Raw genomic sequence first — 27,460 nt, forward strand, 5'->3', positions numbered from 1 at the left:
AGTACAGATAAAAGTTTACAGAATGTATACTTGAACATATGATTAAATATCTGAAAATATATGTATCAGCTTTTTGTAGAACATGTCAAATGAGTAATAGACATACAAGTTCATTATCCATAATAACAGCTGTTTGATTTGCCACCTTGGTCCTGGTAATGAGCTCTTTTATTTTAGAATAATTACTTATGACTCACTGGCTCGTTCTCTGGCACTCTTGGTATTAAAGACAGAGCAGGGGTTGTACGTATTGAGTAGCGGCTCCAGGAAGGCCACAGGCATGGCTCCGGCCAGGGTGGCGAGACAGTGGCCGAGAGCTGGTAGCTGTCTGAGGGACACAGAGAATATGAGAGTTGGTGAGCATGCTGCATTGAATCTCAGTGAGCTTTAATCATGTTAATGCTTAGATACCTTTCTACATAGATTTTTTTCCAGTACCCAGCGCGTAGAGACTCGTCAGGATTCGATAGCAGGACACTTGGACATCATCCACTGGAAAAAATAAAGAAAATTAGAACAAGACTCTGGAGATCATGGCTGCCAAAATTGGGATGGGAAATGAGATCTAGCCATCTAACAGGAGTTGAGATATTTAAGTCTGGAAATGTGGATGTCTGACAATAACCATCATGATACAGGAGGAATGTCACTGCACGTCTAAGCGACAGATATGTTCCCAGAGGTCAGGAATCAAGAAGGATGTAATCACTGTATGCCAGTAGACTTAACATTGACTCTAGTTTTTTTTAGCAGCCTCTCGCACAATGTGTTTGATCATTCCTTCGCTGTCAGGACTTACAAAGCAGGTCGACTCCAAAGTGGTGCTGAGTGATGTGTTCAAACAGAGCGGTTAAAATGGGGAGCAGAGCTACAGTGGTGTAGTTGATATTCTGCGACACCCCTTTCATCTGTGAGCGAGAGTGAGTGAACTTCCCCAGCTTCAGATTCTCGAACGTCTTCTCCAGGTCCTCTGCGGCATTCTCAAAGAACGTCCTCAGCCCCACCCTCACCAGCTCTGAGCCCGACTTCATCACCGTCCTGTTGGAGTGAAAGAGGGATAATTGTCAGATAAACGACTGAATGAGGAGATAAGCAAAGGCAGGTGCTATGATAAACCACTGGATACCCCTTGGTTTGAAAAGGACAACCCTGTTTACCCATGGTAGGACACACTCACATATGCAATTACTCCACTCTTACAGTCTGTGAAGGTTTTGGTCGTGAAATATGAGACTTAAGTATCAACCTGACCGCACTCACACTGAAACATCAATGATTTATTTAATGAATATGGTAGATATTTAATCTAGGGTGAGTTTGCCAGTGTTGGAGCTTAGACATATCGTATGACACTCTGAAAATAGCACAACGTATAAATATGATTAGCCTGCCTATTTTCAGCATTTCACAGTTCATAACATTTCTAAATAAATTACCCATTGTTAAGCCTTGATATGGTCCCAGTAGGAAGGATAAATGAAAGACAGAGTCTATGGGAGCTCTTTAGCATAAACAAAACACAATAATGTATTGCCGATTCAGCCTCATTACGTGTGAGCTGTATTAACAAACAGTACATTGTCTTTTAAGAACACTATAAGCCTCGGGCAACATGTTGTGTATTAAATTTATTTGCTTATTTAAATGCCAGAGGATGTTGTTGTTAATGGCTCCCATAAGAAACTGGCGTAATAACTGTTTAAAAGGAAATGTTCATGACAAATATGCTCCTCATCAGGGTCCTACAGAGGTTAGGTTCAATGTCATTGCTTTACACTGGGAAAATGGAATTGTCATCATCAAGCTGAGGGCTTTGGTCAAAATTGTCCTTTTTTTTCCTTTTAAGAAAAACTCAAAGGTGCCAAGTTACTTGTAAGACTTGAGTGTTGCCAAATATGTACTCACCTGGTGTCCAGCGTGTGAGCCAGAATGTGAAGACAGCTGACAATGGTAGTGGAGTCACTCCCTACAAGACAACACAAAAACTAAAGCGATAAATGTGACATGAACATGAACGGAGTTTCTCATGGCAGCAAAGATGTCTGTGTACGTACCACACCCAACAGCCTCCAATCAAATGGGCAGGTTACAGGGTTCAGTTAGATAAGGTTAGTGGATCAATATCTAGTTCACCCCCTTAGTTGGATTTGGGATATCCACTGTGGTTAAAGGCACGATGGTTAAAGTAACCTAATGAACTGATATAAATATCAAAGCCTCAAAATCTAAATAATCAATCATCATTTCAGTGGCGGGGATTCAATTTTCTGTTGTTTTAATGTCTGTACAGTAAATATGAAGCTTAAGATAGCAGCCCAATAGCTTAGCTTAGCCTAGCATAAAGACTGGAAACGGGGGTTAGTAGCCAGCCTGGCTCTGAACAAAGGTAACAAAATCAGTCTACCAGCACCTCTACAGCTCACTAATGAACACGTTATATATTTTGTTTAATGTATAATTAATTAAAAGGGCAGTTTTACAGATAAATGCTCCAGAATTTGGTATCTTATATGTTAACCAAAAGATTCTAGGTTTGCTTTTCTTTAGGCCAATGTTAAAAGTCCTTAAGACGAGACACTTCAGTTCATGAGAACCAAAAGACATGAGAAAATGACAAGCACTCACTTTTACAACACACACACACACACTGCTGACCAGTCAGTAGTAATCAGCTTACCAAAGAGAGAAATCCTATGTCTGACAAGAGCTGCCAGTTTACAAAACAGGCTGGAGGTGTGATGGATAGACAAAGGAAGGAAATCAGACAATTACCATGAGTACATTCTAGGAAAGATTAGAGATTAGATAGATAATTAAGATTATTTAAGAGTTTAGGCTTTTAAGTAAAGAATGATAAAGAGTTATTGTCATGCTATATTGATGCAGGTAAAGGATTGTTTTCATTTTGCACCTAGTGACCATCTCCTTCTCCTTGTTGGAGGCGTAACCGCTGCTGCTCAGGTTCTTGTTAGGGGAGGACAGGAAGTAGAGAGAGTGGTTCTTGAAGTACTGGTCGATGAGAGGAAGGAGAACCTGAAGGAGGACATCGTCAATGACAGGATCAGATTAGGCTGATGGAAATTCAGTTTTAAAGATCTGTATGTGCACATAACATCCTTACTTTGGCAAAAAACTTGATTTCCTGTTCATGAGGGGACCTGTCTGTTTTGCCGCTGGCAGCCATGGCCTCTGTATTGGGAGCATACAAATATATATTTAATATTAAGTAACATGACTACTTTAAGTCTCTTGTAGTCATGACCTATGTAATGTTACCATACCCAGGTGAGCGATGAACTCCTGAGCTGAGTCGACATACTTGAGCAGCTTCTTTAGGAACTTGTAAGCAAACCTCTTCTCCATGGAAGAGGAATCATGCTCTAAGTCCTTCAAACCTCTGCAACACAATAAGATATTAGCTACATATCAACACTTTAATACCACAAGATTTTCTTGTAATTGCATTTCATAAAGGGCTCTGTTGACCACAGATAGTGAAATGGTTAAAATGGAAAAGCTATTATGTAGCGTAAAGTTTCTTCAAGACATGAACATGATAATTTAATGACCAACATCCAATAATTGACCTTGTGATGCTGTAGCCATTGATCTGCAGGAAGCGGAACAGGTCCTGGGCCTTCTCTCGATCACGGGCCTTCTCCTTGGCTGTCAGCGTCTCATAAGGCACCAACAGAGGGTGTGTTCCCCCTCCTTAAACCACATACAGCCCAGTGTTAAGTAAGACTCGATAAGTCATGGCTCTCTACTGTGTTGCTGTGTGAAGGCAGATGGTGACGTGAAGTGGATGCACAACTCAGATGAACCTATTTAATCAAGACCGGCGAGGCAGACACATGCATATGCTTACAGGCACATATAAACACCGCAACATCGAGCAACACTTCACATCCACGCATGCACACATACTGTCTTTTCTTCTCTGTTTTGCAGGTATCTCTATGTAATATGTGTCTACGAGTGAATTCATTAGCAAATCACCTCTGCTTCCAAGGTCACTCTTTTTCTTCTTGGCCCAGATGTTATGGTAATTTTCAGCCACCAACTCCACCATCCCCTTGAACCAAAGACAAACAGTACATCTCAGTAAGCAGCATCTCCCGCCCACGTTACTCATTCACATTCAGGAACTATTGCTTTTCATCCCGTATTCAGACTGAGAGATCGTTTGATTTAATGAAGAAAAAAAAAAGGATGGCAGAACAAATGTGAGGTCACTCACCTGCAATTCTCTGGATAGAACCACGTTGCTTGTGTCAGTCGGGCTCGGATTGAAGCCGTTTGCCTAAATATTCAAGAAGATGAAGATTTCCAGTGAGACATAGTGTGTTATTTGTTCAACACTTTGATGACATACAATTTCTGCTTTAACAGCATTTGTTGAAGGATTATTCTGTCTACAACCTTTCACTCCTTTATGCAGGGAGATTAGCAGCAAAATCAGCATTGTGTCCACAGTAAATAACTGTCTGATCTGAATGTGTACATCTGCACACAGTAACTGTCCTCAAAGTAAGACAATTTCATGTAAACTGATAGCAGCTATCACTATAAACCAGTGATTTCCAAACTGAACTACAAAAAGTTGTTAAATTAAAAAGCATATCCAGATGATTGTGTTAAACAGCCAAATCTTTACTCTCTCTCTCTCTCTCTCTCTCTCTCTCTCTCTATGTATATACCATAAACCTCTGATTAATAGCCTAGGCTAAAATCACTGAATTGATCCTGCCTATATTTGGGACAGGGGTCCATATGGGACAGGCCTTTAATTCCTCTTGCACAAAAGTGAAATAGGCTACTATGAAACAGTTTATTTATTTCAAACAGAATATTACTTGTACAAAAATTATCCAATAATATCAAATGCACGTCATTCATTTGATCTAGCTCCGACAGACGGCTTATGCGATTTTATTTTGAAGGCAGCAACATATTGAAAACAACACGCTGCAGGATGAGAAAAGTGTGGCAGAAGTTAGCGGACAGAGAGCAATGGACTTCACATGACAGGATTCATAACTTTTTGTTGGAAACAAATTTTTATGAAAAGCTGTTTGGATTCTTTTGATCGGTGGACCCTAACAGAGTTAAGGAATTTAAATAATCAAGGGAATGGACACATTCAGACTTAAGGAGCAGACTTAAGGTAACTTCAGTCTGCACTTTTCTTTTTCTTTTCATCTCTTGTACCATGCCAGTTACTCTGGTAAATCAATAAGAATTAGACTTTGGGGCATTGTTGTTTCCATTAATTGAACTGAATTGATTGAATTGTGGAGAAGCTAACTGATCTAACGATGTGTAGCATGCCCATAGTCCTACTGACATACTGATCATACGTTTAAACATTAATATTTGTGTTAACGATCTAAGCAGCTTAGAAGCAGCCTAAGGAGGTGACCCCAGCAGGGTTTAAGAGGTTTTATACATCTGTTTAATGGAGACCTGCGTTTATTTGTCAAAATGTGTTCCCACACCAGGCCAGTAAATGGGGTAGAAGGCTATTTGGGACTCGGCTATTAATTTAAGTTTTACGCTATATAATAAACAGCTTTATTCCAGCCGTCATCACTCAGAATGGAACCGTGAGTACTTTTATTATGTTTTATCTACAGTATACTGTTTACTGTCTACTGTCTATTGTCTGTGTTTGTTTCTAAATGTGAGGATGATTTTCTCCACTGCAAAGACAGGAAAGCAGAAAGGTTTGAATAGTTAACTAAAAGTAATAGAGATTGGCAAAATAGACAAACAAAAACAAAAAATGTTGTCTCAAAAAGAATTAACATTTTATTTTCATGCATTAAAAATATTGGAGTATGAGTATACTTACCATACCAGAGAAAGAACATTTTCTGGAGAAAGATATAATTGTATGACCCTTCTACTCTTAACATACCTTATATGGTGTGGTAATGAGAAGTTTCGAAAGTGTTTGGAGGACAAGCAAATTAGATGTTAGTGTTTGTCTTTGTCATATTCTTTGCACTGTACCTGAGAAGCCTGAGAGATCTTTCGCATTTTCTCACTCTCTCTCTGTTGAGACATGCTTTCTCCATCCTTGGTCCTGTCAATGCTCCAGCCCATTGCCAGCATACTCTTCAGGGACTCTCTAATTGGCCATCTGTAAATCTCTTTCTCCTGAAGCACAATGACAGAAATGGGGGACAAGGAATAAGACCAGAGGCCGCAATCTTTAGGTTATCTCTTTAATGTTAATCTTCTTCACAGATCTCACATTCACCATTCTGTACCTTCTCTGTCAGGGCTTTGTAGGTCCTCAGCTGAGGGTGAGTCTTGGCCTTCTCATCCACACAGTCTCCATATTTCCAACCCAGCAGCACCTGAGGCGCAAGCACAGAGGGATGTACAAGGGTGAAAGCAATCTAAGGACATGATTTATTATTTGGAAGACTGGGTAAGAGATTAAGCACGCATAACAAATTAAGGAGTCATGGTGCATTCAGTTCTTGCTGTTCTCAGCTCTTGTTAAAATTTCTGACAGATGCAACAATGCAGGCTAAGCAGTTGGCAGAGAGTAAGGGCTTTCTACACAGAGACTAGCACAATTATTGTCAGCATGCCCAGAGTATCCATTTCAGTAATAACAAAAAGTAGGCATCACCAAAGGAAACAATGCTGCGATATTGGAAAAAAGAACGATCCCAAAATATTGATTTGAATATTGATTTTTCTTTTTCATTTTGAAATGACTGAAATGCTTTCCTGCTGATTTTGCGTGTAGTATTTCCTCAAGGACAGACATTTTAAGTGTCCTTTTCTTACAACACTCGTAACTTGTTCCAAGTCGAATACTATGCAATTTAATACTCATTTTCCCAGGTGAAAGCTCTTATCTTTGGCCTTACCTTCTCCGCTGACCATTTCTCATGGGAATGCTCTGCGTATTTGTTGGCAAAGTGCTCAAGCTTCTCTGGAAGAGAAATGCTGAAAAAAAGAGAGTGTGACGTTTATGCAAATGTGTGTTACTGAAGTCATGTACAGTCATGTACTGTGCATATTATTGATAACTGGCTCCGACATGGCTTACTTAGCAGTATTGACCGGTCTGGGGTCAAAGTTGCCCTGAGCATCTACAGAAACTGGCTTTTCGACAGTGGTACTAATGGAGGCGTCCACGTAGTCCGGTGGCAAAGCTCCAGCTATGGCACTGAGGCAAGGCATGGCCATCTTGAATAGTTCTGGGTCATATTTCTGCACAGTGAGAGAAAGTAAGCAAAACTTAGCTCTTAAAATTCTGTTTAAGTACAGTCGTGCAAATGGTATTCTTATTTAACAAATACAAGTAATGTGTTTGGTTGTTCATGTACGTGGGACAGGCAAAGTGTATCAGTGCAGGGGGCCAGCAGAAGAGATGTTTAATGAAGAATTATTCAAAAAGCTGAGGAACCAGCGTGCTAGAAGCTTTGGATCAATAACAGCTGTCCAGATATTGATGTTTTCAGGCCGGCCCTTTACAAGGCCTCCGTTCAAGAGTGCGCATTTAGAGAGATGTGCTGAGTCCAGCCATCTGCATCACCAATAGTCCTCAACATATTTTTGCCAATAAGTCCCTCGCATACAGGTTAATCAAGACTGTGATGAATAAGGTGTCTTTTATTTAACTGCTTATCCCTTAGTTATTAGATGTCAAATTTAGATAGATAGATGCTCAAAATTGCAAAGGACCCCAATAAGTAACTTTGTGCAACACATGAGTGGCCCCTCACCCTCTGGGACAGAGAATCAAATACTCCCCAGAAGATTTTCTTGGTGAGCAGTAGTTCATCCTCCGATGCTGTGCCGTAGCTACCCCAGCCCGAAGGGAGGCAGTAATACTTCCAGTTCTGCTCATAGTGGTTGGTTAGCAGCTGGAGGACACAGACAGAGCAAATGTCAAGACAAGCAGAGGGTAAATACACAGAATTTGGTAAACAGGACAGCTAACTGGCAGGCAACAAGCATGCAGCCTGTACACATACTCACAACACACTGGCACTGGGCCATGCATAGCAAATAGCCCCTCAGAGGAAATCCGTTCTCCCACACTCAGCACAAATGAAATCCGAATGTGTACATGAAAGTATAGAACAAGTGTGTCCACCATTTCACAGGCTAGTCACAGTCTATTAGTACCAGTATTTCTCTGTGTGGCCAGACAGATGCAGTGGAGCCAACAAGCCTATAGTCACACAGTCCAATACTTCATCCCCTTGTTTTCCCTCCTGTAGCTGCCCACTTCTTACACGCCAGATGATTAACACCATGGGTGTGTTAAAAATGTGCACCTTTTGAGTGTGTGTGTGTGTGTGTCTGTGTGTGTGTGTGTGTGTGTGTGTGTCTGTGTGTGTGCGTGATTGAGAGAGAGAGGTAAACATTAGCACATTAAATGTACACCTGCAATAGACCTGCTGGTAACTCCTGACAGAGCATTAACAAGCAGTGACCAGACAGACAAAAACAAAGGTTAGATTATGAAGAAAAGTAAAAAGAAACAAAAAAAGAATTGGCAGAAAGATAATGCGGCAGAAAGGAAACAACTAAAACTGAGGCATGCAAGCAGAACAACAGGCAAAATGAGAAAATTTGAGAAATTGTTGCCCACCCTGAGAGGCATCTTGCAGTAATCAGTCAGCAAGGGCACATCAAAGACGAGGCGGTGCAAGAGCTGCTGCAGCATGGAGGGGCGAAGGTGCCTGCAGAATAAGGTGAGAGAGAGATAAGATTGCCTGTGTCCTGGCCTGCCTTTAACTATAACATCTTCAGACTTGACCACTTTTGTCACAGGATATTTAGGGAAACCAGGCCTCGAGCTATAATGGAGTTTTGTCGGAAAGCAGATAAAATCTACCGTTGGTATTGCTAGTCAAAAAATAAAAGCGTACAACCTTGAGAAAACGTTTAACTCTACTTCTAATAGAGAGTTTGGTATTCTCCTCACTTGCAGACAGCCAGCAGGCACTCCTCTATAGCATCTCTCTGGGCCTTGGTGAGCGAACGGCCCTTGGAGAGGCGGTAGATGGTGTGCAGAGTGGAGTCGATGAGGGTGGCGTAGTGCTCGGTGCCAGCAAAGAGAGGGGCGCAGCGGGTGAGGAGGGGAAGCAAAGCGGAGCCGATGTAGCGGTTCATAGCCAGGGCTGTCTCTGTGGTACATAGACCCTCCTATGAAAAGAAAAGGTCAGAGGTCATACAACATGTGACAGTGGTGACATTACTTCACAGTGAAATAATGTAACATTAGAAAGAGCAAATAACACATTCTCCCTCTGAAAAGTTTTCTGTTGCTAGCAGTGTTGCTGCTGTAGACTGTTATTTGGTCTGGTATAACTAGCTTATAGTGGCTAATGTTAGCAAACTTAACATAGATATTGCTGTAAAACTTACATTACTGATTCAGCCCACTGTTTTCTTTTCTACATGGGCTACTCTTAAAGTGATGTAGCATTTAAGATTATCCCTTAATTGTTACTTGTGGTTATAGTGACCACTGTTTAACAAAAGTTACATAGTCTTGCTCTAAACATCTCCAGAAAATTCATAGATATTGAAGTCTTTACCAAAGGGCTCTCCTTGCCGTCTATAGAATTACCAGAGGTTATCTCAAAATAACTTCTGCATTGTACGCATCTTAAGCATAAAGGGGGACTCCAGCACACAAAATAGTTGACTCCCTTGTGTGGTGCTGTCCTTTAAATACACTTTTTAATGTGTTATGTATAATAGATTCATTTTAGCCAAAAGTCTGCACCCTATGCATGTGAGAGTTTAGAGTCGAGCAAGCAACGGTTTTCTTCATCTACCTAAAACTCTATAAACTTTTTGTTGATATACAAGTCTAAAGAACAGTTACATTAATCAACCTAAGAGAAACATGAACTGAGGGCTTAATGAGGAGTTCCTCATTAGTATAAAAGGTTACCCAATATTATTGATCACGAACCTCCTTGATTACAGAGGCTGGCCATTCATTATTTCTCTTCCGTGTTGTTGTTGTCAGCTTTACCTACCGTATCGAGAGAGGTAGCAGCCCTCAGGTCAGGAAGGAAGCCCACTTCGAGCAGGTGAAGCAGAAAACTCTGGTCCTCAATACCATACACCCGGTCCAAAAACAGCACCATAGGGGCCTTGTGATCTGGACAGAAGCAGGCCGACATGTCCGGCTCTGTCACCGACCCATCTGAGAGTGATTTGGACAACGCACAACGCAAAAACAGTAAACCACACAGGTGTAAAGCAGAGAAATACCCAGAACAGCCTACAGTACATAATGGCAAGTCGTTTCTGATTAGAGGCGTCATGTATATTCATTAGGCAGGATGCAGCAGTATTTTCTGCTGTATTCTTGGTGCTGGAGCCGCCACGGCTTGCTGTCTTCACTCTTGGCCTGCTGACACAGCCTGTGTGGCAGTGGTCTAGGCAGCAAATTTAAGAGGTGAGTCTTGCCATGCTTATGCCGATCAATCAGTAGAGCAAGACAGCTCACTATAGAAATGATTTGGCTTACTCAGAGCTATTGTAGTGTGCAGTAAAGTGGTGCGCTGATTAAAAAGGCATGAGCAGTGAAATTAAATCAATAACCTTCTGCCTTACACTGAATGTGCAGACTTTTGTAACCATAATACTTTCACGTGAGCTAGACATCCTGTAGTAGCATGCAAATGAATAGGATGTGTGCTCTGATGGAACCAATACCTTTGTTGGTGATGGGCATTTTGAGCGGTATGCTGATAATTCCCACAAGGTCTTCAGTAGGCACCAGAGAGCGCAGGATTGCGCGAATACGCAGAGCTTCACCTTTGCCTTTGTTGATAAGCTAAAGAAGTGAAAACGGGAGTGAAAAATGGAAAATCTGAAAAAACAACAAACAAATAAATTCGGTTACTATTAGACCTACATGCATCTCTGGAGCACAACGTCCCAACAGGTCAATGAGCGCAGAGTAGAAGGACATGATGGCGTTGCCCATGTGTACCACCTCCTCCTCATCATCACCATCAGCAGACCTGACAGCGGAAAAAGTGAAGTGGTGTTAAGGGAGAACATAAAAGAGGACGAACATTTTTAAAGGGCATCAGAGCAAAGCAAGCGGGATAAGCAGCTAATCTTAAGGTAAGTCCTCAGCATTGATTTGATAAGCTTTGCTTGATCTTTATGGCTTACACGTCAGAGCTCACTCCATGCACTGAGCCCGGCAGGTCCAAAGCCGGCGTCTCAGAGATCTTGATGGCTTCCTTCATGGCCGCAAGCAGGCCGTTCCCTCCCTCTCCCCTCAGGGCAGGTCCGAAACACTCTGGACGACGGATCAGCAGCTTGACCACAACGCTGGAGTTCTCCTCCACACTCTCGCCTGGAACACAAATATAATATGATATGAGTACAGACAAGAAAATACATAATTAATGTCAGCAAGAAAATACAGCACATGTCCATGCACATGTCTGTAGCTCTAACATATACACAACACTATCCCTAAGACTCAGGAAACATCTCCAGCCTCAAGCAGCTGGACAATTGCTAGCCTTATTCTATATGTTTAGATAGAGATACAGTAAAATAAGAAACAGAATGAGAAAGTGAGTGACAGAAATAAAGAGAGGCTGGTGGATGGTAACTGCAGTTGTACCGTTGACGAAGACAGCAAACCGCAAGAAGGAAAGGTAACGCTCCCCCTCAATTGGGTTCCAGCCGATGTCTGGATAGCCTTTAGCCAGAAGCATTGGACAACTCTGGAGACCACAGCCTGCTAGGTAGGTGACCACCTACGGGTACAGCACATACATAACATCAAATATAGATCAACACTTCATCCATCATCAACATTGTCTTTCCAGTCTTACCTTGTCCAGATCAGGTTCTTCCAGTGCCAGAGCCAGGCCATTGTTGTCCATCACAGAGGAAGCAGCCACATCTAGAGGAGTGGAGCCCCTCATAGCTGGTGAAGCTACAATACAAAGCACACTCATAGAATCTAACCATTTCCTCTATGCACTGGATGCATTTTATATTAGCCTGTGTCTGAGTTCATGTTTCAATGAAGTGCAAACATCAGGGGGTGATGTTTCCAGTCCTTCCAAAATACCACTGACAAGTGATCTGCCAACAGCTGATTAACATCAGTGTTATTCATTTTAGGTTCCACAGGGTTTATGGGAACCAGCTTATGTAGCACTGTGCACACAAATACATCATCAGTCTCCAAGAAGAGAATCGTAACAGTAACAGCCAAACAGAGAAACAGAGAGGCGTACCCACCTAGGCCCACACTGCTGTTCTCCAGCAGGTAGCTGAGGTGGTCGAACATGGCTTTCTGGTTCTGACGGCTGATCCGGCAGAAGTAGCACAGGAAGCGACAGCAGCTTGCTACCATCTTGGGGAAGGCAATTTCCTGTGGAATGGCACATAGAGACTAAGTAGGGTCAAACATCTCCACTGGTTGGATTAGAAAACAAGAGAATTAGAGAAAGAGAAATCACAACCAAGAAACCTTTTCGTACAAAGGGTTCATCACAAATTGAAAAGTGCAAGTTCACGGTCTTGAAATATTTCTCCGGGCAACGGTCTCATCTATTTATGAACAGAAATATAGTAGACTATCTTGACAAATTGAGGTTGCTGGTTTATTCTGGGGTACTGAGTTTATTGTTGTAATGACTTTCCCCAGGCTTGTTACAATATAAAGTCCACCGGATGTCTTCGTCCCTAATTAACGTCTAGGCCTGACACCTTCACACAGCCAACCAGCCATCCTCACTCTGCCCTCTTCTGCCCTCCCACCCAGACTGTGATGCTGTCAGCCTGAGGAAAGAGCCCACCTACTGGGACCACGTCTTCATTAATGCACGCTCACCCTGCGTCCATGCAGCACACACAAATGATAACACGCAAAAGTGGACTGAAAACACAAACTTTCTCAGTGAGCAACATCATTTCTGGCGAGGTGGTGTGGTGAGCCCTGTGGGTGCCTCTTTAATAACCTGTGTGAGCAGAAATACATTTAGAGGTAGAAGTTGTTAAACCTGGGACTTGTCTCCTCCAAGCACATTGACCATGACCTCCATAACAGTCTCATGCATGCCCAGTATTCTCATTAGGTTGGGGTGCTGATAGAAGACTTTGTTGTTCATGATGTCACTGGAAAGGAAAAGAGACACAGTGGACGCTTACCATTAACTGAAAACACAGTTTTAAATTGTGTGTCTAACTACTATGAAACTAAGGATAGCAATACCAGAAAATTATGATTTGTATAAAAAGGTAAAATTGAGCCAATAACTTAAACATATTTAACGCAAGTAGAGCTCCTCTGATGCAACCACAACCTACCCAAGTCCATCAATCATGAGCTTCTCCTCCTCTTTCCCCATACGAACAGATAGCAGAGATCTGATCTGACCGAGGGAGGCCAGGAGGTTGATGGTGTCCTGGACCGAGGCAGCACTGATGGTGTAAGTCTTCCTCATGGCCCGGAGCAGCTCCCCAATGCTGTCATACTGCCTCCTCAGTAGGCTGAACATCTTGCGGACCAGCTCTGGATCCAGAATGTGACACTCCTGGGCCCAGCTGACCATCGTCTGAGAGATCAGCTCCTTCAGGTTAGCTGGAGAGAAAGTTGGGTAAAGATGATGGATAATTTCCTTTTATAAAAGGAAACTTGTTCTTCCATGACAATTACTTTATTTGCTAGGAACAACCATCCTATTTTTTTTCAGTGGAACAATCAAGAAACTGAATATGTCTTAAACACATATTTATGACCATTTAACAAAGTAAATCATATATGCCTGTAGACTGACTAGACTGAGGGTCAGACAAAATAAAGTTAAAATAAAGTGGTGGACAGATAAGAAAAAAAACAATGAGATGTTCTTCTGACTATTGGTTAGCCTAAAAACTGTAGAATTTGCAATTCAACTCATGACATGTAAAATAAGTGGAATGGCCCTCTATCATTACAGACATCATACTCTTTCTCAGAGACAACATACAAACTTAAAGATACTCAAACATACTTAAAGCAACAGCATTTGTCTTGGAGGCAGCAGAATACTCTGTAAATACCGTTTAATACGTTAAAGGTGCAGTGTGTAATATTTAGGAGGATCTATTGATTTAAGAGCACATGAACACCCCGAAGTCGGAAGAACAACTTTCCAACTCAGGAAATAGGACCATCCAAGGAGCATGTGAATGCAACGTGAGATGTTGGTTGCATTTGCATCTTCAAAACTACATTATTACACTGAACTTGAAGATTGTAATAGAAAACATGCATCTGGGTTTAATTACAGAGGTATTAATTATGAGGGTTACTGGTTAGAACAAGAAAGGACTTTTATATTTACAACAGCAAGTTAAGATTTGCCTTAAAAATAGCAGAGAAAGACCTTCGGCAGTGAAAAGCTCGCTGCATTGTCCTGTAATCCTTACTGCATATTACTGGCCTTAGGAGGAAAATATACTGTAACCTTCCTTTCATTAACTGAGGCCACACTAAGACAAAGCAACGCTCCTTATGGCATTTCTCCCTTAAACACACAGACACATACAAAGATACACACACACACCCAACACAATGTTCTATTAGACTGATGTTAAAAGAGCTTCCACTTGACTGTGTGCTCCCATTTTCACTTAAGCCATGCATTATAAAAAAAAGACGCCCAATTCAAAGGCTGTAGTCCCAAAATGATGCAAATAAGACCTTGAGCACAGAACACAAAAAGACAGCTCCTTCATAGTCTTTTGTGTGGCTTGAATCAAGCTAATAAGACTGTATGTGTGCATCAGCCACATCTACAAGCCCCATCTTCTAAAGGAGAGGTACTCAGCTGTGTTTCAACAATGGCAGAGTTAATTTTATTCTATTCTATGGAAAAGAAAACATAGTGCTCATTCATGAAAAGGCACATTCAGCAGAGCGGAGATGAAGCCCTGTTATGTAACAAATAAGGTAAGGGAAGTAGCAAAGGTATTAATAGTTACAGTACAATATTCTGCTTCTGTGGTTCAATGGAGGTATTTGTCTGGACAGCTCGTATGTAGGTATCCTTAAAGCTTCATTACAGCTGGATCAATAGTGTGCATGTGGGTAAGCGCATGTATTTATGAGCCTGTTCTTGGGTTATGAATACACACAGGAGGGACAAACATCAATTAAACAACTCAGAACCATAAAAGAAGCAATTTATACAGAATCGATTTCCTTAAAAGTATTGCAATTAGGTGATTGTATTTTTAAGACCCTTGTATCTGTATGGCTGATTGAATCTGTTGGTTTTCCAAAGACTACTTGACACAAAGCTGTCAATCAATGCAGGTTTCAATGCAAGGTTTTGTGTGGTGGGTGGGGGAGCCAGTAGAATGTCACAGTCAGCGGTAACTGATCCTGCCGCCGAGAGATGCGTGGGTGTCAGGGAAAGGGCAGAAGCACCAGCTTGCTCCAAAATGAGAAGAGACATTTCTTCCTCTCAGCCAAGATGCTTCACAACACCTGACACTCGTTCTGTCACAATATCAAACACACTCGTTCGTTCCCTCTCTGTCTATTTTGCTCTTAAATACACCCCTGCAGCCCTTTCTCCTCCTCTCAACACCCTGACAAACAAATCTGAACGGTGTAGTGTTACACTGATGGAGGCCAGCAGTTTTTATTCTGTGAGAGTCCACACACAATCCCTGTGCTCTCACACACAGATTTCTTCCAGGCAAGTCGTCATGTCTGAACATTAAATGCTTCTGGTGGATAAACCATTCATCAGAAGAGGAAAACCGCTTCTGCGCTCCTTTTACTTCATTCCCATGAAATAATGGCACTGACAACGGCGCCTTTTGTATCTTCATGGTCTTATGCAAGATGATGTGATGGGAGGAGAAATTATAGCTGGAGTAACAGAATACATCATGTCATCTTCACTCCGGCCATTCGCCTGCCTCCTGGCAATTCCTTCTCCTCTTCTTATATAAGATTTTCATTTGGTTTTCAAAATATACACCATTTGTCGCATACACTTTTCACATACAGTATTGTAAAGTACCTACAAGGAAATAACTCAGACATGACTAAACATGCATATAAACTAAGCAAATCCAAGGTAGGTTAAAATCAAGGGCAACTGGACTAGGTTCAAGATACTCGTGTTTCACCTCTCATCGGAGAGGAAGACATCTATACTAAGCAAACAAAGCAAAACACAAATAAGCTAAACTAACAGTACTTGGGTGATCACTTTGGTGCAGACTGCATTGGCATGAAATTTTGCACAGACATTCATAATCCCTGGAAGGGTGAATCCTTCTTACTTTAGTGATCCATTGACTTTCCATGTAGCAATACCAGCACGGTGACATTTGTGTTTATGAGTGTAATGTCTCAACAACTACTGAATGGATAACCATGGAATCTGGTGCACAAACCCATTGCCCCCTCACGAAGAAGTGTTTGGTTATAACACTGGAGATCCCTTAATTTTTCACCTAGCACCATCATCAGCTCAAAAGTTGTATTTGTCCAATACTTTGGTTTGTGAACAAAAACCTGCAAATCAGTCTCTCCTGTACTTTGTGTTCAGTGCTAATTAGTACATTTTAGCATGTACATGTTAGCATACTGTGTTCCAATTTAAAAGCAAATGCCACTGAAAGAAAAAAAGAAAACATCCCCACTAATAAGATAAACAAATATGGCTTCCATTTCAAGCTTTAACATTTACTACTAGCGTGCAGTATACTGTATAAAATCCCACAATTATTTAAAGAAAAAATATTTTTAGCATAAAAGAATATGCCTGCAGAGATCTGCAATTATTCCACCCCCTCCCCTTGTTTTCTGACGCCTCCAGCTGCTACAGAGGTAGATGTGATGCTCCTGAACTGCTGCTGCAACCACAACCAGCCTTCTAATCAATCTGCCTTTAACACAACACACTGCAGAGACCACCACCAACCCTGCAACTCGTTTAAGGAAAAATACACACTGCTATATTTTCATCCAGCATTGCTCCTTAGAGATCGTTCTGGTGGTCTTATATGCTCCACGTCAGGGTCACACCAAATCCCAGTGGAGAGATTGCCTTTCAGCAGCACATTTTCAAGCCTAAATGCTTGATCTGCAATTTGGCCACTTCTTGTTGCCAGCATTGCTTCAAGAATAGACAGGGGTGGTATGACAAGGGCCAGGTTCTCAGAAGGGGTTTTCAGAAGTAATAAACTATCCTGTTACACACTAGTTAGTCCCACTATATAGGCAATTCATTAAATGCAGACAAATGTGTCTTGTTTTATTGCCAGAACAGAGTAATTCTCAAGAAAGATCACATATAAGTCCAGCAGAACAAGGTTGAATGTATTTTCTACCAGTTAAGTAATAATTTGCAATCAGCAACTTCATTTGTGGCCCTTACACAGAGTGGTACTGAAAATTACATACAACTTGTTCCGCGTTTATACTATTGTGGCACCCGTTTATTGAGTGCTGTGATTGAAATGTGTTTTGTTCCTGTTTGTGTTGCTCATGATTGTGCAGTTGTGCCAGTGCACGTACGCAAGTGTCTGTGTGTTTAATCAGGTAAAGGATTTGGTTTTATCATCAATGTTTTTTCTCTCATCCCTCCTGTCTCGTCTCCCCCGGGAGCGGCTGACGGAAGACGCTCTTCACTCTGGAGCCTCTCCTCCACCCAGCTCCAAATTACCATAATGAAATTGAAAAGAAATTGAAATGGAAATGACTGCCACCCGGTGACTCAGTCCACATGACACCGGCAGACAAACAGAAGCAAGACCGAGGGTGCTGGAGCTGCAATACAGGAGCTCCTGCTTTTAATTCCCTCTCTCTCTAAGTGGGAACACAGACAGAGAGCTTGTACAAAAAGAGGTGAAAGAGACCATAAACAAGAATGTAGTGTATGAGGGTGTGTGTGTGTTCGGGGGATCTTCGGGGGCGCTTACGGGAAGGTTACAAATGCTGTACAAGCAATACAGAAACAGAACACGCCAAGTTCAATGTCTCGCTCAAGGACATCTTAGCAAGTTTTGGATATTTGGACCTAGAAGTAAAATCTTTGCTATTCCCAAAGCTTTAACCGTTTGCTTTAACTGATCTTTCTACTGTATATGCAGTATGTTGCTATGGTTACAAGGCCACAATTGAAAATCCCTTATCACCCAACGCTAATATTTTATGTAGGACTATAAAAACAGTGATTTCCTTACATGGTGCGGCTTGCTCCTTCTCTGTGGGCTCCTCTGCTTTGTGAGACTGGCTCTTGATCTTGTTCACCAGCATTAGGAGGCGCCCTTTGATAGATGTGTCTTGCTCGTCATCGTCTTCCTCCATAGGGATTCCTGCACAACACAAACAGATGGACATAACTATATACGTGGAGAGTAAAGCATATTACAGCAATATATCTGCCAATCTTCGCTTCCTTTGGAGTTAGCAGACATGTCATGTCTATGATACGTAGCATGGGATGTATAGTAACCCCTATTTCTCGGCAGTTTTGAGTTGTGTTTTATTGGAGGGTGCCATGACAGGCCGGCGCTATGCGGCATGCCGGAAACCGCCATTAAATTGGTTATACCACAGAGGGCTGAGCAATTCAATTATTTATCAAAACATCAAGATGTCAGAGAAATCTGAGAGGCACTGAAGGATAACTCCTCTGCCAAGAGACAGAGGGAGATGCAGAAAGGGAAAAAGAAAATGTATTTCTGAGAGCAAGAGAAGGTACAATTCAGCTGATGTTGACACAATGGCAGCTTTAGCAATAGATGGAAAAGGCACAATTGCTGTGTTTTGTTTTCTGTATGTTCCATTTGAAAACCATTGCTTTTTCCTCCCTATCTTTAATTTTCCATTCATGCCTGCCTTTGTAAAATAGTTGTAATACATTGTACAATCAACCAAAGCAATTTAAGATGATTTCATCGCGTTAACTAACTTAATTATGCATGTTCCATGATACACGTAACCAATTAGGCAGCTCGCAAAGTTTTTTTGCATGATCTGCATCTCACCACAGTGGAGCTGCAGCTGGTTGTGAAAATCATACAGTTCCTCCTGGATGTCTGCTGGACACGGACAGTCCTCGCCCACACTGAAGGTCAGCAGCATGTTGATCTAAAGTATGGAAACATAAAAGTAGACACTTACATGCACTGAAAAAAAAAAAGTCCAGTAATTCTTCCCTTGTTTAGTTTCAAAAGCAATCTGAACATGAAGTGATCTCATTGCAGGATTCACACAAAAGAAACCCCCCCACTTAAATGCCTAATTCTCCCTCTGCACTCACAGACCCAAAAGACAGCATGACAAGTCATTAAAGTAGCTGTGAGGCACTGAACTCTATCTCCAGCTGTGGCCCTAAAGGGACACTGTATATTTGTGTGCATGCTCACTGGAGCAATGACACCACAGACAAGCAGGATGGATTCGCCTTGAAGCTTTGTTTGATGCACACAAAGAGAATGCTTTTGGAAACATTTGGAGCAAGGACCAGCTCATTCCCTTTGAGCCATGGAACCAAAAATGAGCAAATATGACGATACAAAAACTAAAAATGGCATCTGGGAGTAGGGAGAGAAGTTAGCCATGTATGTGGAAAATTACAGGAGTTATGTAACTGAATTATTTAGTTCCATGCATCATTTGAAGCAGTGAGCCAGCAGGCTTTCTTTGTGGTCATTTATTTGAGCTTCAAGCTAAACACCCACACAGGTGAATCCCCTTGTTTTGGATGATTAGACCTCTTCTCAGGAGAGTGTGGGAGTGTGTTCCTCACTCTCCAGTAAGCCTTGTTGCACCTGCCAGAGGGGGACAAATTACACTTTTATCAATGTTATTGGTGCATGGAGACCAATCTGCCCACCCTCAACCCCTAGCAGTGGTCTGATCAGCCAGGACAAGTGGAAACTGCATGTGTTCAAGAGCAAAAAAAAAAAAAATGACATAATGCATTGATTTGTTTTGTGTTACTAATATGAGGATTTCAATGTTTAATGCTTATTTCTTCCAATTTTAATATATGACTAAATCAGAAAGTATATGTTTGAAAATATAACAATATGATTTCTATATCATATTATATTTCATATTATATTTCATAAAAATTAAGTTATGTAAATGTCGCCATAAAGAAATGGCACACTACATAAGCCACCCACTGGCTTGAATACTGGGAATCAGTGAACAAGTGCAAATTATAGTAGCTAAAAGACAATAAGGTGGTGACCTGACACTCAGTCAGTTCTCTGCCACCTTCCCAGCTGCACTGCAGTGACTACGGCCTCATCCCACCTGTTCTTGAGGTGGCGATCTGAACTCTTTGGTCTTCTTTGCAGTGACAGCAGCAGACATATTCAGGGCCAGCATCAGCTCATTGTACCGGTACTTCTGGTTGTGCTGTAGCTTGGAGACAAAGCTGTCGGAGAAGGACACGATGGCCTCGATACGGTGCTTCAGCTCGCAATCGCAGAAATAGTGAAGCAGCTCACACATCTGTTGGAACAGACAAGAGGCGGAGACAAACAACAAATACCGTTGCACACCTAGACACAGCTGTTATGACCAAGCCTATTAGGAATACATACAAACAGTCTTATGGCTTCACATTACCCCACTTATTAAAGAGACATTTTACCCAAGAGATCATTTGTTCGATGCGAGACAGAACCATTTCATGATTGAGTGACTTCTGAATGGGTCCATAACAGTGGAGCACTTATGGAGCATGTGATTGAGAGCACAGCTGTGAATTGACACTTACAAATGAAGATGGTCTTTGATTTTACATGTTTTGGTGATTTACATGACGATTTAACACACATAAGGTGACGCCGGGTCTGTTCATGTGTGCTTAATATAACCTGTCGTTTGACGGGCTCAGGCAGCCTCTTCTCCAGCAGCCCTTTAATTGGCTGTTTGGTGTCTTTGGCCGCCTCCTCCTCTCCAGCTTCCACTGCCTTGTCCTCCGCCCCTGTGAGTCCTTCTTTGTCTGTGGCCCCTGTCGCTCCCTCCTGACGTGTCTCTCTGAAAACGTTTGGGTCAATGAGCAGTAAGATCTGATGAACGTCCTCACTGCCGAGCACACCCATGGTTAGCAAGGTGCTAACGAGTTTTAAGATCGGCACGAACTGGTACTCCACACATCCTCCTACGGGATCTCGGATGTGGTGCCCGCCACCCTGAACGGCCTCTGTCAACATTGAATTTGCTTTCTCCTTCAGTGCATCCAATGGGATTTGAGGACTATACAGATGTTGCTCGCGCTTGGTGCTGATGAAACAGGGCGGGGCAAAGTTGAGGCGGGGTTTGAGCGAGGTACTAAGCCCCACCCCTGGCGGGAGGTGCTTTTTGGAAGCGTCAGAGAAGAGGCGAATGGAACGTGTCTCAGCCGTGACCGGGATGATGAACTCATCTTTCATCATGAGCCGTGCCTCTTTGGCTGTCTCCAGGTGGATGCTGATCAGGACGTTGTAAAAGCCCTCCCGTAACATGCCTGACAGGTACTGATTGTCGATGGTGTACAAGAGTTGTGATTGGTCCAGGTGGCTGCAGAGGGCATGGGCCACACGGGTGTTGCCCAGAGCACAGAGTGCACAGTAGAGCTTCAGTGTGTGGTAATGGAACGTCCTCAAGTCCTCCTGCTCAGACAGCTCCATGATGTCAACACACCTTTGAAAATAAGAGAGATTATAAGTAAAATATACTTTCTGATTTAGTCTATTTAGAAGCCAAACAAGTGTTATTTACCACACAGGATAAAAAATCAAGGATTGTTACAGGTTCCCTGTGGAGTTTGTTTTTCTATTTTTCTATTCTACTGATCTACATGCGGCAGTAACTTGCCAAGATGTGCAGCAATGCTCCACCAAATTCAGAGAATAAGAAGACTGCTAGCAAGATAACATGTATGTAAAAAAAAAATGTAGGATTTAAAACACTTAAAGTGAGTTTTTGGTGAGTAACTTTTGTTTGTTTACGAGAAAACTACACATGGCACCTTTAAGTTTAGACAACCACAGAAATCTCTTTTATGAAAATTTATTAATTGACAGTCGGAATTGTTCTTGTGGGTCAAATGACTGACTAATCGTTTAGTGCAATTTGAGCACATATCCAAAAGAATAATTCCTTATATCTGGTCTTATTTACTTTCTTGTAAGAGTTAGATAAGAAAATTGATACCACATTCATGAATGGTACACTAAATATGAAGCTAGAGAAAGGAGGTGATTAGCTTAGCTTAGCCTAGCTTAGCTTAGAGTAAAGATTAGAAGGATAGGGAGACAGCTTGCCTGACTCTCATCAAGATCAATAATAAATAGATATCTTGTTAGTTTAATTTGTACATGAGACAAGTAATGGTTTTATGGGCAGTTGTTTCCTGCTAATCCTCTGCTGGCTTAAGTTTGATATATGTTCGAAAGTCTCAGCAGGAAAACACATATTTTTCCCCAAAATGTCAGCTATTTCTTTGAAAGCAGCTAAAACCCACTTAAAACCCACTTAGCCATGTATTGTACCTGTTCTCCTCAGGTATGTGTACAGCCAACATCTGCAGGGGCTCCACACACTGGACCACCCAGCCGTGTCTCTCATTCACCCTGGCTGTTTCCACTTTGAGGAAGGTGTTGGGCATGCGGCTCCACAGCACTGCATTGATGGTCTGGACATCTAGACGGGGTGGACATTGGGGCACCGGGTTCTTATGTTCACTCTTAAAGATGGCTGATGACAGAGGCATGGCATTCTGGAGAGGGCAAACAAACAGAGTGTTTAAGGATTCAATGCTAAATAAGTAGTAGTAGTTTTCTTCTTTTTGTTATTAATGTAATCTATCAACAAAATACGATCTATTTTAGTATCCTGGTGTGCGGTGAAATATACATTTTTGGTGAAGCCTACATTAAGCAGTTAAAAGGCATTATACACTAATGTGCCACCATCTCCACACACCACAAAAGAAGAGACACTGCTTCCTGGTATGGAACAGAACGTTTTTTTTAACTTCTTGAACAAATGGTGCTGTCACTTCTCTAAAGAAGAAGACACTCACAATCAGTCTGAGAGTTATTTGTCATGTTTATTAAATCAGTGCTACCTTTCTTGCTTAGTCACACAATCTTCTCTTTTTTTTTCTCCTCCAAGCAACTGACACAAGTATCCATCTTGTTGGTGAAGCTCTCAGTATCTTTGGTGCAGACACAAGCATGCTAAACTACAGTGGACCTAGCTGGAGGGTGTGTAGCTTTGTGTGCGTGGGGACTGCATCTCTGAACAGTGTAAGGTAGAATAAAGTACTGCGGGAAAGGTTGAAATATAAAGGAGCATACTGTGAGCAGTAAATATTGCATTTTCTCCAGCAGTACTGTGTGTTTGTAGGATTTTGGCTTCTTTCTTGTATTTTGTTATGGCATTGCAGACATCATACATGCCACAAGGTTGCTGTAATTTGAACAATTTGGGGGCTCTACCTTTATTTTAGCCAGCTCGAACTGGAAGAGGTTAGGGCTGGTGGGTCGCACGAACACTGCAGGGAAAAGCTTGGTGTTTGGTTCCACCTGGAGCACAGAAACGAGCAGCAAGTTAAAAACAGGTCCAAACAGGACATACACATCAAAAGCCTGACAAGCGGCAAGCCAGCATGACTTGCGGAAAGCAGCTTAATGATACATCATGAAACTCCACTACTTAGTGTGTGCGTGTGCATGATCATTCGAGAGCGTCGGCTGGCAGGATGACTCAGCACCGGGTGAAGCCTCACAGAGTTTCAGTGAGGGAGAACATAAGAAGATTAAACCCTTTGAAAGGTTCTTTAAGATTTAGTTCTCAGAGTACGTCTGAACAGGCAAAGTGTAAGTCTGAAATTCAACAATACAGACGTCACTCATCTGTTAGGGAAATACGCAAAGACAGAAGAAGAGTTCCTCTCAAGGTCAACAGGATGGACAGTTAGACAGATAGCTTACAGGTGAATGGATGCATTACTGAATAAATGTCAGAGGGTCCAAATTAATGGTAAACAGGCAAAGTCCTTACAAAGTTTTTAAAAAACACACCAAAATAAATACATCTTAAATTTTTTCTGTTGCATGTCCAATCCTAGATTTATATAGAACATCATTATACACTGTCTCTACTTTATCAAACACAACTGGGCTTCTTGTCTTCATGTCAGAAATAGTCTGATTGTGTCTGGTTTAGGCTGTACAACATATTTAGTACCTGGTAGGATGTGGATATCTCTTTGCCATTGATGGTGAATGTCACCAGACCGGTGGACAGGTCTATCAGACAGCCAATCTCCAGGTCCACGTTGCTGCGACTTGAGGTGTGAGCCGGGTTGGTCACATCGCCCCCCCACACCATGTAGCAGTTACTCCTCTTCACACTGTTAGAGTGCAAATATCAGCCATTCATCTCGTCTTGGCATACATTTTGGTTTGAATTTAGCAATTTATAAGCACTATATAAACATTTGATTAATGATTTATAAAATGGTATCATGTAGTTATAAACAAATATACTTTTATAGTATTTGTTAACAATTATAACTTCTCCTATGAATACATATTTTATATTATTACAACTGTGGTTTATAATAATAGTGTAATACATTTTTCTGTTCATACAGCAGCCTCTACTTGTGTCCACAGGAGAAGTTGTAAATGTTGACAAATACATGACAACACTTTAATTAGGGCTGGGCAATAAACAGTGATAATTATCCCAATATTTCCTTTCCTCAGTATCAATATAATAAATGTTCAGTATATTGTCAATAACTATTTGGTATATTTCATTTGAATCACGAACAAATTAGCACTTAATTTTTCTATTCAAATATTTATTTTGTTGGGGAAAGGGACTAAAAAAGATTTACTAATCATGTCTGTTAATTTTTTTCATCATAATATCATATTATTATTATCATAATAATTTTGAATGTTCTCCCTCAGATTTGTGTGATCCACTGTTTGGCATCAAGTGTTTGTCCCATTCTGGCCATAAAGAAAAGTTTAATCACATAATTAACCATCTGGTTTCTTAAATTTTCAGTCAGGAGCAAAAATCAGCCTTTAAAGTTGAAAGAAATAACGATTTGACATTCATCGTATAATTATCGATATCGAATGAGATGGAATGTTTTTATCGTGATAACATTTTTGGCCATTTCTTTAATCTTTAAACTTTAATCTGCTTACAACTATATTATAATATGTTATAGACCATTTATTTCTATATTGTTTATACATTGCAAATAGGGGGGCCTTAAGTAAAGTGTTACAGAAAAAGAACCCATGAGGACATGTGTAGCCATTGTTCAAACTCAATAAGACTGTTTCGATAAAAATGCTCTCACCTCTCATGGACTCGTCCTCGCTCGTCACCCAGGGTTACGGTGACTGTACGGTTTTTACCGAGGTTGAAGTTGTTGCTATAGTAATGGTAGTCGGGGGTAACCCATCCAACCCACACACAGGCAGGGTCCTGACCAGCAAAGACCCTTACCGAGTGGTAGTACTGTAATGACACGTGCAAGAGTTAACCAACATTGCAGGTGTTGCAACCAAATGGTACTCTATCAAACAAATACACAGACAAACAATACCGTAGTGATGCTGCTGTAGTCCACTCTTCTGCTCTCCTCACTGTGCCTCACAGATCTCAATGGATATCTACAACAACATTCAACAGGTTATCATAACGTACAAATCAGTTTGTACAGTTTGTGCAGTGTTAGACTTCAGTTATGAAAGCAGATCAGCAAAGAAACATGTTAGGTATAATGCTCTGGAAGGAGTTGCTTGAAGGAGTATGGGGTAAACTAATGATTTTAAGGGAGATGAGTACCTGTGTTTGACTTTAAGTGTGTCTTCCTCGTGCACTCCGTTCATGTCTACAACAGGACTGGATTTGAAGACGGAGTGGAACTCTACAGGCATGCTGAGGCGACAAAACACCATATCAGCATTACTGTTCTGGGTGCCGAACGTCTTGTGGGTGACTTTAAGACATGGGGGGCTGTCGATGGTGCCGTCAATCCTGGTTACCTGTAAACAGGAAAAAAGTCTTTGCAAGTTACCAAGTTTGTGATTTTTTTTCACCAACAAATTGCTCCCTCCTCTTACTGCGATGTGGTTGTGATCCTTCGGCACGTTGACAAAAGTGGGCAGACGCTTGCTGAACCACATAGTGACCTCTCGGTTCATGTTGACAGAAAAGGGTTCAAATCCTTCCTGCAGGCCGCACATGGTGTAGTACTTGAAGGTGCTTGCATCTTTCCCCAGATTCATTCGACCCACCTGAGCCAGGCCGAGACTACACACTGGAATAAATCCTGAAGGACAGCCAGAGGAAGTGGAGGAGAAAAGCAGAGGGAGAGTAAAAAGCCTCTAAGAAAACACACAGCAGGAGGGGAGGGAAAACCAATCCAGCATTTTCAAAAAAGGCAATTTACAAGTGTCACATTAAATAAGGGTGATTTCGTTACGGGGAGCCACTTATTTTTCACTTACACCCCCAGCATGGTCATTCTGGGTTAATGTTCTTTGCTCTGCATGTGAAAGCTTTATTAAAAGATGTCCAACAACTACAATCACCTTATCATCTGATCACTCCCTGACCTTAAGCCTCTATAACTGGCTCTGTCACCACACACGCCATGTCCACATTGACATGCACACACTTTCTCACCATCCTCAGTTTCAAAGTCAGTGAAGCAGAGTTCAGATCCCTTGGTGGTGATGAGGATCTCTCCATTAAGGGTGAAGATCATGGACTTGTCCTCCATGTTGATCATACAGCCCACCACATCCCCAGCATGCCAGCACCGCCCGAACAAGCGGCTGCCCATGTTCAGACAGTGACCCTATGTACAGTACAAGCATAAAATAAAACACTAGATTATAGCATATGCACGACAGAATATTTCCAGCTCAAGTAATTTCTTCACAAAAGTTGAATCCCACTGATTTTAGAAGATCTTTTTCTGTGGGGTTATCCACATGAAATCCACGACACAATGTGAATGAATATTTAGAGATTTGATCTGGTTGGCAGCTCACCTTATATCCATCGAAAACGAAAGCAAGCTCATCCGTGCCAAGCTCCACGTCTGGCTTACATCCAGGTCTGGCCCAGCCCACTTTCATGTCTCCTCCCGTCACAGCCTCAAATTCAAAGTACCATTTCCGGTCTTTACCGCATATGTCCTCTCTACTCGAAGAAGCGGACCTTGTCAATGCTGAGCCGCTCAACCACTTGTCCTACTGGGTCGAAGGGAAAGCCAGAGTGTGAGGTTGTAGATTGCTGCTACAAAACCACCAAAATCCCCTTTCTCTAATTTCATTTCACACCCTATCTTTCTTGCTGTAGACTAAAAGTGGGTGGAAAGCAGAATCCTTTATCTGGACTAGAAAATTAAGTCACACTTGTCAA

The 27,460-nt window shown here is 41.7% G+C and overlaps 1 protein-coding gene across 1 annotated transcript; it reads right to left on the reverse strand.

Moving 5' to 3' along the window:
• Positions 1-197: 197 nt before the first annotated feature.
• On the reverse strand, positions 198-27,238 carry LOC119898483 (ryanodine receptor 3-like; the record flags this gene model as incomplete). The annotated part of the gene is given in 41 exon segments (XM_038712658.1): positions 198-328; positions 420-492; positions 800-1,038; positions 1,906-1,966; positions 2,678-2,727; positions 2,912-3,033; positions 3,122-3,189; positions 3,282-3,397; positions 3,588-3,711; positions 4,000-4,075; positions 4,241-4,303; positions 6,016-6,162; positions 6,276-6,365; positions 6,891-6,969; positions 7,073-7,236; positions 7,752-7,892; positions 8,627-8,717; positions 8,963-9,183; positions 10,029-10,198; positions 10,714-10,834; positions 10,916-11,024; positions 11,182-11,368; positions 11,645-11,780; positions 11,859-11,962; positions 12,274-12,406; positions 13,038-13,152; positions 13,345-13,618; positions 18,229-18,360; positions 19,036-19,138; positions 20,315-20,515; positions 20,884-21,691; positions 22,543-22,769; positions 23,494-23,580; positions 24,245-24,410; positions 25,383-25,543; positions 25,632-25,698; positions 25,874-26,073; positions 26,152-26,360; positions 26,717-26,891; positions 27,088-27,212; positions 27,215-27,238. Coding segments are annotated over 41 exon segments (6,090 nt in total), but the record flags the coding sequence as incomplete, so codon positions are not given.
• Positions 27,239-27,460: the final 222 nt, after the last annotated feature.

This window comes from Micropterus salmoides, unplaced genomic scaffold (assembly GCF_014851395.1).
Source record: "Micropterus salmoides isolate LMB-PRFRI ecotype aquatic unplaced genomic scaffold, ASM1485139v1 Ms_hic_scaffold_1172, whole genome shotgun sequence".
Classification (NCBI taxonomy): domain Eukaryota; kingdom Metazoa; phylum Chordata; class Actinopteri; order Centrarchiformes; family Centrarchidae; genus Micropterus; species Micropterus salmoides.